The 11,689-nt window shown below is 41.6% G+C and overlaps 1 protein-coding gene across 1 annotated transcript; it reads right to left on the bottom strand.

Annotated features, from left to right (window-relative positions):
- Nucleotides 1-267: 267 nt before the first annotated feature.
- On the bottom strand, nucleotides 268-4,328 carry LOC123110389 (DEAD-box ATP-dependent RNA helicase 9). The gene is made up of 7 exons (XM_044530883.1): nucleotides 3,845-4,328; nucleotides 2,975-3,102; nucleotides 2,460-2,868; nucleotides 1,835-1,933; nucleotides 1,508-1,732; nucleotides 1,213-1,374; nucleotides 268-1,132 (listed from the first exon to the last, which is right to left on the bottom strand). The coding sequence occupies exons 1-7, from the start codon at nucleotides 4,235-4,237 to the stop codon at nucleotides 755-757; spliced, it is 1,794 nt and encodes a 597-aa protein (XP_044386818.1). The 5' UTR covers nucleotides 4,238-4,328; the 3' UTR covers nucleotides 268-754.
- Between the last annotated feature and the right edge of the window lie 7,361 nt (nucleotides 4,329-11,689).

Here is an 11,689-nt window from a genome sequence, read left to right as displayed (position 1 = left end):
CACCGCAGGAGAGGAGATGATCAGCGAGAGGAGGAAGAAGATGAAGCTGGAGGTAGCATACGGACCCTGTGTTGAACTGCGGGTTGATAAGGCAAAAAGGCAGGGGGCTAAGTGCAAAATGCCGCGCGCTGACCAGCCAGGCCACTTGGCATCCAGTTGGCGAGCTGTGATTGGTCTATGACTAAATTTGCACCTCCATTGCAAGTTCAGGGATGAAATAATATGCTTTTGCAAGTACAAGGACTAAACCATCACCTGACATGCAAGTATAAGGACCTGGGGTGCTATTACCTCTTAGCAATAACTAGTCATGGTATCTGATGCATAGATCTCAACATTTGCTTCTAGAGACTATTGTTCTGGTCCATTAGATAAGGTCCACAAAAGGCTTGACAATACAATACAAAAACTACTGCTAAAAAACAGATATATATTGTGATCCGCAGAAGACAAGACACACTGCATATATTTTACAAGGAACCCTGCTACAGATAGCTTGCAGCAGGAAACGGAAAAAGAAGAAAGCCTCGTGATTATTTCCAGCTGCCTTCAAAGTTGGCAGCTCCAGGCAATATAAGCCGATGTTGTCCACGCTAGAAATTCGACCTTGTACTACCCAACAAGAATCAGACATGTTAATTTACCTCTTGTGACAAGAGGACTTCCCATATATAAGAACCATCAAGCCGAACCGGTTACCCGGGTTGCCTTCCGCTCCAATCAAAAATTTGCTGGGCTATGGGGGGTTGATCAATCAAGAGCTTTTGCCTCCAAAGCTGCCGAATCCACCCCAGCTAGAGCCAGAGCTACCAGAGCCGCTACCAAACCCACCAGACCGCCCTGAACCAGAATCCCCAAACCCACCACTTGAGCCAAATCCTCCACCACCACCTGATCGGCCAAACCCTGAATCGCCAAATCCGCCGCCGCCGCCTGAACGACCAAACCCACCACCTGAACGACCGAACCCGGAATCACCAAACCCGCCACCTCTGCTTGAAGAGTTGACGAAACCACCACTGCGGCCACCAAAACCGCCACCGCGTGAGCGCCCACCTCCACCTCCACCTCCAAACGAATCAAAACCACTAGACATTGTCAAGTCAGAACCTTCAACGTTGATCTTTGGAAGCTGCGAAATAGAGAACACTTTGAGCATAAATGCCATAAGAAAAAACTCGAGCAGCGACTTAGAATGACGGAAAATCTCACCTCCTTAAACTTGCCTCCAACATCATTCTCGATGCCCCTGACAGCTCTACTTTGGTTGTAGCTGTACATCACAATTGCAGTGCCCTTCTTCCCAGCACGGCCAGTACGGCCAGACCTGTGAACGAATATCTCTGAATTGTTTGGCAATTCATAGTGTATCACCTGAACAAGGAAACACAGCCAGTAAGGGGTTTAACAGCAGATGTTGCAATGAGATAATGTTGCCAGCTTTAAGCAGATTAATAACACAGTTCTAAATGACAAAAAGTAAAGGAAAGGACAGGAAAACACTAACCAGATCAACATTTGGAATATCCAAACCACGAGCAGCAACATCAGTGGCAATCAAAGTATTAAAGTGCCCTTCACGAAATCCTTGAAGTGTCCTCTCTCTTTGTTGTTGTGTAATATCTCCATGAAGAGCCTGACACTGGAAACTTCGACCCATAGTGTATGACAACCGATCAGCATCCCTTTTTGTTTGCGTAAATACAATGCACTTGCCACCTTTAGCATGGTCCTGCAATGAACTCACACACACATTACGTCATAGTGCAGAAAGAAACTTAGATAGCACTTGAGAAAAAATATTCCGTTGGTACTACAGAGAAAACATCCTTGCCTGAATCAACTGTCCAAGGACAGCAGGTTTTGCATGATTCTCTGTAGCAATAGACAATAGACTAATCCCTTCTGCTAGCTTCTGGTCATCTTCACCCACCTAGAGAAGAAATAGCATCATAAATCAAATCCAGCTAGTAGCTCTGTATTTTCTTAACTAAACAATGTGCTTATGATGTCATGCAGGAGCAATAAACAGCAAACTTAACCTGTAATTTTTTCCTAGTTCATGACTTTGCAGTTAGTAACTTAAAAATGATTTAATAATATACAGATCTTCAGGTAAAGACTAGGAGATCTTTGCAGGCACATCCACACATATTATCAAAACCTGAAATAGACTATGCATGTTTTCAAAAAAATTAAGGTGTATGCATTTACACCGCCAGAATAATTTTCTTAATATGCCTCTTCATACTAACACTAATGCTTATCTTACTAGCAAAGAAACAACAAAAGTCCGAACCAACTAGCGAACATAACAAAATTGAAGTTACTTCTAGTGATAAGATAAATGCAAGTCAAAATAGCAAATGCATGACAAATAAGGTCAGATATGGATACACAAATTTTGCAATGAAATCATAGTTGCAGCGTTCAGTAAAACATGTGTAAGCATCACTCACAAGATCGACTATGACAGGATCTTTGAGGTACTTCTGCATCAGCTTGCGTATCCAGGGTGGCATTGTTGCGGAGAACATCAAGGTTTGACGTTTTGCAGGCACATTTTGCAAAATTGTCTCAACGGCTTCATCAAAACCCACTGACAGCATCTGGTCTGCCTCATCGAGAACAACAAACTGGACACTTGACAAATTCAGAGCACGTCTATTTAGCAGATCAATTACCCGTCCAGGTGTCCCAACAACTACATCAACACCCTGGCTAAGAACTCTCATTTGTTGCTGAATTGGAATGCCTCCATATACACAGAGTGTCTCCAGCCGGGAAGAATCAACAAATTCTTTCTCAACTTGTTTTGCAAGTTCCCGTGTTGGTGCCAAACATATCGCCAGGGGATGTATTCCAGGTCTGTGAATCCAGAGATTCAATTGAGGTGACAATACAACACAAGGTGGCACTAAAAGGGGTAGAGGGAAAATGAATAATGATTGATGCAAAAAATGCCCAAACTTACTTGTTAGCTGCGTTATGGCGAATAATTGCATCCATTATGGGGATTCCAAATGCCAAAGTTTTCCCTGTCCCCGTTTTGGCACGGCCAACCATATCCTTGCCTTGCATTGCTGGCTCAAGGACAGCTCTCTACACATCAGAGAAAGGAAGGGAATTTTAACATCCAAAACACAAGGCATTCACTAATTGTGTGATCATGTAAGCAGTAAACAATCTACCCTACTGCCAGGAGAATATTGAAGATGACAACATAAAGGTGAGCAAAAAGATAACAAATTGGGCCTATACAGGGATGATTTGATTGACCCAATCTAGAAGCACAAGTAAAAAACAGCTGATCATGCATAACTATTGTCACAAGAGAAAGTGACGCGAGCACACACATAATAATACAGAGTGATAGTCGCAACAGCTAATGAACTGCTGAACAATATCACGCAAACTTAAATTTTTGTCTCTTATTACAAATTACGAAATGAGTAAGGTTCTATAGACTAACTTGTAGAGTATAAATTTCACTACCATTAATACATCTGTGCATTCAGAACGAATGGAAAGATCACAGTTGCCTCGCGTAGGACAGCGAGGTAGTGGAAAACCACACAAAACTATGAAGAAATGCTCCGCAATTCCGCACATCGGAGCAAGCCTCGTACTGAGCTATGCTCAAAATTAATTAGCTGTGCAGAAATTACAACATTCCATCAAGAGGAAATGTTCTTTTTCCTACAAAAACATAATTAAATGTGCACCAATCAATCAAGCGGTAGCACCAGAGAGCAAACAATCCACCGACGACCACAGGAAGTAGTAATCACGTTCCAATTGAAGAGAGGGGGGAAAAGGCTGCGTGCCTGCCTGCTCCCGTTACCTGGATGGGGAACAGCTTGGTGATGCCCTTGGCGGAGAGCTTGTCGACGATCTCGGACGAGATCCCGAGCTTTGCGATCTCCAGCCCCTCCTCCTTGGCCCCGGCCCCAGCCACGCCCCCCGCGGGCTTCCTCTTATCCTCGTAGTTCCACCCCTCGTCCGCCGCGAACTGGGCGTGCGCCCCGGCCCGCGCGGCACCCGTCTCCCGGAACCCGAGCGGGGCCGGCCTGGAGTGGAACCACATCGCCGGCGGCGGGAGTGGCGACCGCGGCCGCAGGGCCGACGCCGACGCCCCGGCGGCGGAGGGGCCCGCCGGGTGCTGCAGCAGCGCGGCCATGATGGCCGACGCGGCGCGCCTCCGGAGGGGATCCGCGCGGCGGATCATGGCGTACATCCTGGCTGGCCCTGGCTGCGGCGGCGGCTAGGGTTTATGGCGGCGGCGGGGTTTAGGGTTCTGGGGAGGAGGAGGAGGAGGGGACGAGTGGAGAGGGGGGGAGAGGGAATGGGGTTAATAGGCAGCCACGAGAGATATTTCTGCGGCTCCGGAGCGCGCGTACGGTATGGAAATATCTCCTGCTCCCACGGACACCGACGGGTGGGGTCAGGAGGTCAGCGATCCGGTGGGGCCCGGCTGTCCGTGAGACGATGAAGGTTGCCAGGGGTTGTTGCGGGTGCCTCTAGCAGTAGCTGGGGTGAGTGAAGAGGTTACGCGGGAGAGCGGAGCGGATGTCAGACGTAGGGAATGACTTGTGGAGCCACGAGCTTGGTGTGCCCGGGTGTCAGTGGGCGAATGGTAGGAAAAGGTTTATGATAACGCATTGCTTGGAGGAAAAGCTATGGCGGTTTTGGAGGCCCTGGGCTTATTGCTCGGCTGGGGTTATTTCCCGTGGGCTGCTGAATGTCGTGGGGATTTCTTTTGAATGGGCCGGGTGTCAGGTGCTCAAAATTATTTTAGTTTGTAGTTTAATTATTTTTTTCAGGAGAAAACATGCTCAAATTTATATAGCGTCGTAAGTGTTGTGATCAAGAATTAGCTGCTTAGCTTCAACTGTCACGAGCATAGAAATGCAGAGATAGTTCCTGAGCTTCACAATGTCATGAGGCCGCAAGCGCCCTCCTTGGTCTTTCTGTATGAAACAAAGATGGAAGGGAGGAAAGCTAAGGCCAACTACAATGCACGGACCCATTTTGTCTGGTAGTGTCCATTTGGGTCTGCACGGACAAAAAACACGGACCAACGCAGCAACCCATTTCATTTTATGTCTGTTTTGTGCCCGTTTCGACCCATTTTCACTCCAAAATTTGGGACAGGTTTGCATCGAGGGGGACACATACTTCAAAAGTGTTCATGGTTTTTGAAAATAAAGTTCACAAACTTAAAAAGTTCTCAAATTTGAAAAAAAAAAGTTCAAGTATTGAAAAAAGTTCATCAAATTTTTTAAAGAAGTTCATTGCATTGGCAAAAGTTCATGGATTTTGGAAAAACAATGACAGAAAATGAAAAAAAAACATTGATTTTGAAAGAAAGTTCATCAACTGTGAAAAAAATCATCGATTTAAAAAATGTTCACAAAAGCAGAAAAAAATTATCATTTTCTTAAAGTTCGTTGAATTTTAAAATAAGTTCATGCAATTTGAAAAAAAAAATCCCATGTTGAAACATGGAAATAAACGAACAGAAAAACAGATGGGCCGTGCCGCTAACAGGACCTAAGGGGTGTACGCCCTGTACGGATTACCCTATAAACGGCGCTCCCCCCTGCCTCCCCCCCAAAAAAACCTTTTAAATGGCACTTAGGGCGCCGATTAGGAAACGCCTGTGATAAAACCGAGGATACATACGCAAAAGCTAGGAGGTCCCAAAGCCAACCATGGCTCGACAGAAGAAAAAAAAGGCCAGGACAACGGAGTATAAGAATTACGTAGTCGCTTGCGACTGGGCCGGCCCATTAAGACATGTCCCAAGTGCTCATATCTCGTGTTTGACTGGGTCTTGAGTTTGAGTCCTCATATACTCTTTTGTCCAACACTTATATTACGTATAAGAACATCTTTCGAAGCATATTGTGATTTTAAATTTTTCAGTTTTTGCTTGTCTCGTTTTTCTTCTATTTTTAACTATTCTCTCCTTTTGATTTTCTTTGCTTTATTAAGTCTGTGAACTATTTTTAAATCATGAAACTTTTTCTTAAATCCATGAACTTTTCAAATCATGAATATTTTCTTAAATTTGTGAGCTTTGTTTCCAAATTTGTGAACTTTTGTTCAATCCATGTACTCTTTTCAACTTTTACAAACATTTGTCAATGCCCGCGATATTTTTTCCAAATTCATGAACATCTAGTTTCAAAATTGATGAACTTTTTTTGAATCCGCAAACGCTTGGGTCGGCCCAACAGGTACCCGGCGGGAGCGATGTCGTCGCCTAGTTGAACCAAGGCCTGAACATATTTTTTAATTTCTTTCTTTTCCTTTTTTTCGTTAATTCATTTTTCTTCTTTTAAAACTTTATTATTCTTTTTGAAACCTGTTAAAAATTTGAAATATTTTTGGAATAACATAGGCATTCAAATTAGAAGAAACTACATGCTCATGGATGCACCCGTCTCGCCTAGTCTAGCACACTCATAAAACTGGTATTTTTTGGACTATGAATAAATGACCCCACGCAGTAGCATGGCACGGAGATATGAGGCATCGATGCCAGGTTTGAACGACTTCTGACGTTGTTTGCACGTTGCGACACATCTGGTCATTTGTCGGTCCTTTCTCACCGAGAAAATTGCAAAAAATGCAAAACTTGTCAAATTCCAAACAATTTGGCATGATGCCTTGAATTCATCATAGAACTGGGTGGAAAATTTTGGGGGCATTTGATGGATGTCGAAAAATAATATGCTTTCAAACATTCCCTTCTGGCCCTACGCGAACAGCCTCAATTGCATGTGGTCTATTTTTGGACATCCTTCAAATGACCTCAACTTTGCAAAAAGGTGGGCATGACCATGGTAGGCATTCATGCCTGATTTGACGACTTTCGACACCATATGCAAGTTGGCACAAGTCCAGCCGTTTATCGACCTTTTTGACCGAGAAAACTCCAGCAAATGCCAAATTTGTCAAAAACAAAAATAACTTGGCATTGTGCCTTGAACTGGTCATGCAAGTCCATAAAAAATTGAGGTCATTTCAGTGATGTCAAGAAATAACGTGCTCTCAGACACAGCCCTCTAGCCTACCCAACTTTATATACATTTTCTAGGTCTCCCCCTCCCCCCCTCGAACCAAATTTGGCTCCATTTGGTTAATGTGAAAAAACAAGGTAGTCCCCCCACGCAAAATTTGAATGAATTCGGACACCGAACACACGTTGTGTCATGTCCGATCTGTGTTTTACTGTTTGTTCACGGGGAAAACCCTAAAAGATGCATAAAATGTCATAAACCAACAAAACTTGGCATGCATGCTGGCCATGGTGGTGCCAATGTGTGAAAAAAATTGAGTTCGTTTGGTGGAAGTAAAAAAAGTGCTTCAAGACTGGCCCTGTCGGCCTACCCGAACGCTTAGGTTGTACATGGTGTGTTGCTACCATGCAGGAAAATGACACCAAATTTTACCATTGTGCCATGCCCATGGAAGGCCTCCAAGCAAAATTTAACCGAATTCGGACACCAACCACACGTTTGCGTCACATGTGAGCGGTATTCTAGGGTTTTAATTCTTTCGCGGAGAAAACCATAGAAAATGCATAGAATGTCAAAGAACAATGAAAATTGGCATGCATGCCTTCCATTGTGACGGAAGTGTTTGGAAAAAATATTGATTCCATTTTATGGAATTGAAAAAAAAACTGCTTCGAGACTTGCCGTACCGGCAGACACGAACTATCCCGGATGAACATGGTGTAGGTCCTGTCGTGAATGAAATGACACCAAATTTTGCCAGTATATGGGCATACCCAAGGCAGTCCTCAATACAAAATTTGAACGAACTCAAATACCAAACACACATTGCGTCACGTGCAAGCACTATTTTAGGGGATTTCACTCAAAAACCCTTAGAAAATGCATACAATGTCGGAAAGCAATGAAAGTTGGCATGCATGCATACCATGGGAGGCCAGTGTGTGAAATTTGTTTGGCTCCATTTGGTGCATGTGAAAAAAACTTGGCCGTGACTTACCCTACTAGTAGACCCGAACGATCCCGGTTGAACATGGTGTAGGTTCTACCGTGCATGAAATGACATCAAATTTAGCCATCGTGTGGGATTGCCCATGAAAAGCCTCCATGCAAAACTATAACGAATTCAGACACCAAATGCCCGTTGTGTCATGTCCAACCTGTGCTTTAAAGCTTTCACCGAGAAAACCCTAAAAATGCATAAAATGTCATAAACCAATGAAAGTTGGTATGCGTGTTGGCCATGGTGATGCCAGTGTGTGAAAAACAATTGGGTCCATTTGGTGCAGGTGAAAAAAATTGTTTCAAGATCAAAACAACTTGGCATGATGCCTTTAATTGGTCATATAAGCTCATGGGAATTTTTTGGGTCATTTGACGAATGCAAAAAAAGTACCCTCAAACTGAGCCTTATGGCCTCTACCCGGACACTCTTGGTTAAAAATGGTGTTTTCTTGACATTCATGAAATGACGCCAACTTTTTCCAGCAGGTGGACATGCGAACAAAGTACTAAATCATAATTTAAGTAAGTACTTAAAATTGTAATTTTAGTTTTCCCACGTTTCCACGCGAAACAATGGACCGGCCTAGCGGAGTGGCCTCCTGTGAACAAAGTATTTAATTCGTGAATCTTTTTTTTTCAAAACCACGATTTTTTGTCAAATTTGTGACAAAAAAATCAGATAGATGATTTTTTTTCAGTTTTGCGAACCTTTTTATCCTTCAAGCTAGGGGTGGGCATAAAAACTGACATGTCAAAGACCAGACCAAAAAACCAAAATTTTCGTCTTTTCTGTTGGTGTTGGAAAATTTCTGCCACATACAACGATGAGCGTGTGTGTGCGACAGCAACCTGAATTACATGGACCAAGCTAATCGCTTGCACAAAAAAGTTCATGAATTTGACAAAAAAAACCATGAACTATTTTTAAATCGTGAACCTTTTCTTAATCCATGAACTTTTCAATTTTGTGAAAAAATTCTTAAATTAGTGAACTTTTTGTTGAACTCTGTGCAGTTTTTTTTCCAAATCCACTAACTCTTTTCAACTTTTACAAAAATATCATCTAAAAGGAACATTTTTTCACTAAAAAAATGTGACCGGGCCGGCCCACTTTGAGTGAGCAACCGATTTGGTGAACCTTTGGACGGTTCCCTAAGTTTTTTTACTATTCTGTTTTCTATTATAGTCTTGTATGGTTTCTTCATGTTTTTATTTTTTGTTTTTCTTTCTACTTATTTATTCTTTTTCTTGTTCCTTTTTACCTTATTTTTTTCCTGTATCCTTTTTTCACAAAAAATATCAAAAATCATTCAGAATTTCAAAAAAGTTTGAAATTCCAAAATTTTCTCACCTATTCAAAAGTTGTTCATGTTTCCAAATTAACTCACGTTTCAAAAAAAGTTCAGAATTCCAAATTCTAATAAAACTGCAAAATTCCAAAAAAAATAATTTTCCAAAAAATGTCGGTGTTAAAAATATTGCAGCGCATTGACAAAAAATATTCACCGTTTATTGAAAAATGTTCACTATGTATAAAAATATTCATCGTGTATATAAATTTTGTTTCGCATGCATTTAAAAAAAGATCAACATATATTTTTAAAATTGTTCAGTGTGTATTTAAATAGGTTTACCATATAGTAGGAAAATATTTAGTGTGTATTTTAATTTTACTTCTTTAAAATTGCTTAGATTTCTAAATTTGTTCATAACTTTAAAAAATGTTCATATTTTTGAAAAAAGTTTACCTTTAAGAAAAATAATATCTTTTTTATGATTTTGAAAAAATTGTTCGCATCTTCAAGAAATTTGTTCACATTTGTTCCAAGAAATATTGGAAAAGGAAAAAATAAACCCGGATCTACCGCTTTATTTAGTACTTTAAACTTTAACGCTGTCTATAAACTGTCCTTAGTACTCCATCTCTCTCAGTTTACAGGCCGTGCACGTACCCCCTGGTCGTTAATTTGACCAACCTAATACAAGTCATATATTAAAAAAAATCGATATAAACTTCGGATGTTCTATTTTCAAACGATATAATTTTTGTGATATAGTTTATGTTAGAGTGATCAAATTGGCAACCTAGATATACGCGTAGGACTTGTAAACGAAGGGAGTAGCTATCTTGTCTGGCTAGCATCGCTAGCATGAACTACCAGGTTAGGAGTTCGACTCCCATTGCGTGCGTGCGCTTTTATATTTTTCATGAAATTCCTTCGGCGCTCCCATATTGGGCTGGCCCGTTTGCTCGCCACCTTTAGCGAAAACTGAAATATTACGTATGTGTATTAATATATATACAGCAGACGATCGTATAATTTGTGAAATGTCTATATTACCCTTTATACGTTTAGTAGTGCGGCGAAGCTGGGCTCAAAATGAATCCGGCGCATTAATCTCACGGCCGGGTGAATGAGACGGAAATATTTCTCGGCTATTAGATGATAATTTTTTTAAGGATGAGCTAGATGAGAAATTAAGTTTCACTACCGAGCTTTAGTTCGTTTTGTTCACTATGGCTTTAGTTCCTTTTTGTAGAAGAACTTGGAGCTTTAGTTCAAACAGTAGAGACAAGCGAATGAATGCTTCTGGACGGGATCTACTCCCTCCGTTCCAAAATAATTGTCTTTAGAGATTTCAACAAATGACTAAATACAGAGTGAAATGAGTGAATCTACACTTTAAAATATGTCTATAACATCTGTATGTGATAGTCCATTTGAAATCTCTAAAAGATAAATATTTAGAAACGGAGGGAGTAGTTTGTTGGAGAGTTGAGCAGAAGAAAGACAGTCTAGCAGAAGAAAGACAGTGACATGAAAGACTCGATCACTCGAACAAGCAAGGTTCAAAGTTCCGGTGAACTACTTGAGAATTCTTTGTTGCAGATTAGCAATTTTTGACTAGAATGTTCAGTGCCACCTTAATCGAAGAATTCAGGTTCCGCCCTCCATCATAACTGGGTGCAATTGCTTGTTTCATTTCGCACTCATGGATTGGAACACATCGTAGATTCATCTGCCTTTGCCTTTCATGATGTTGGCTAGCTAGCTACTCCCTCCGTTCGAAATTACTTGTCGCAGAAATGGACGTATCTAGATGTATTTTAGTTCTAGATACATCCATTTTCGAGACAAGTAATTCCGAACGGAGGGAGTAATTAGCTTCCTCTGAATTCGAGGCAAAGTGTCAAGAAGAATCTACTGCATGTGGACCGCTGAAACCTTGCAAATGTCTTTAAGATCAACGCAAATGCATTTCAAGTACTTGAAGAAGTACCAAAAGGAGCGTTCGAAAAAATAAACATACCAAAAGGCAGGGTACAAGTTATTGTCAACCATAAGGACAATTTGTTTCGTGGCAACACAAGCATGCATGAGGTTAATGTTGTCACTACTACTACCACCCTTGCGCATTGTGCTCCTCAATTTGATACCTTCTCTTTAACTTGCTCCACTTTCAAGGGGGGCGACAAGTGGAACTTTCTTACTTTAAATTGCTAGTACTTTATTAGAACCCCGTCTGTGTTTATTAGTGTCACCGGAGTAGTACCATTTATCTACATGTTGGCAGGGAGAGACGGATTAATGATCGCTTCAGATTAGCCATGCTTTTTACCGAAAAAGGCTTTCGCCCTGCTTTATAAATAAAGCAAA

Source organism: Triticum aestivum, chromosome 5B (genome assembly GCF_018294505.1).
Source record: "Triticum aestivum cultivar Chinese Spring chromosome 5B, IWGSC CS RefSeq v2.1, whole genome shotgun sequence".
NCBI classification, from domain to species: domain Eukaryota; kingdom Viridiplantae; phylum Streptophyta; class Magnoliopsida; order Poales; family Poaceae; genus Triticum; species Triticum aestivum.
This window is presented reverse-complemented; position numbering and strand designations above follow the sequence as displayed.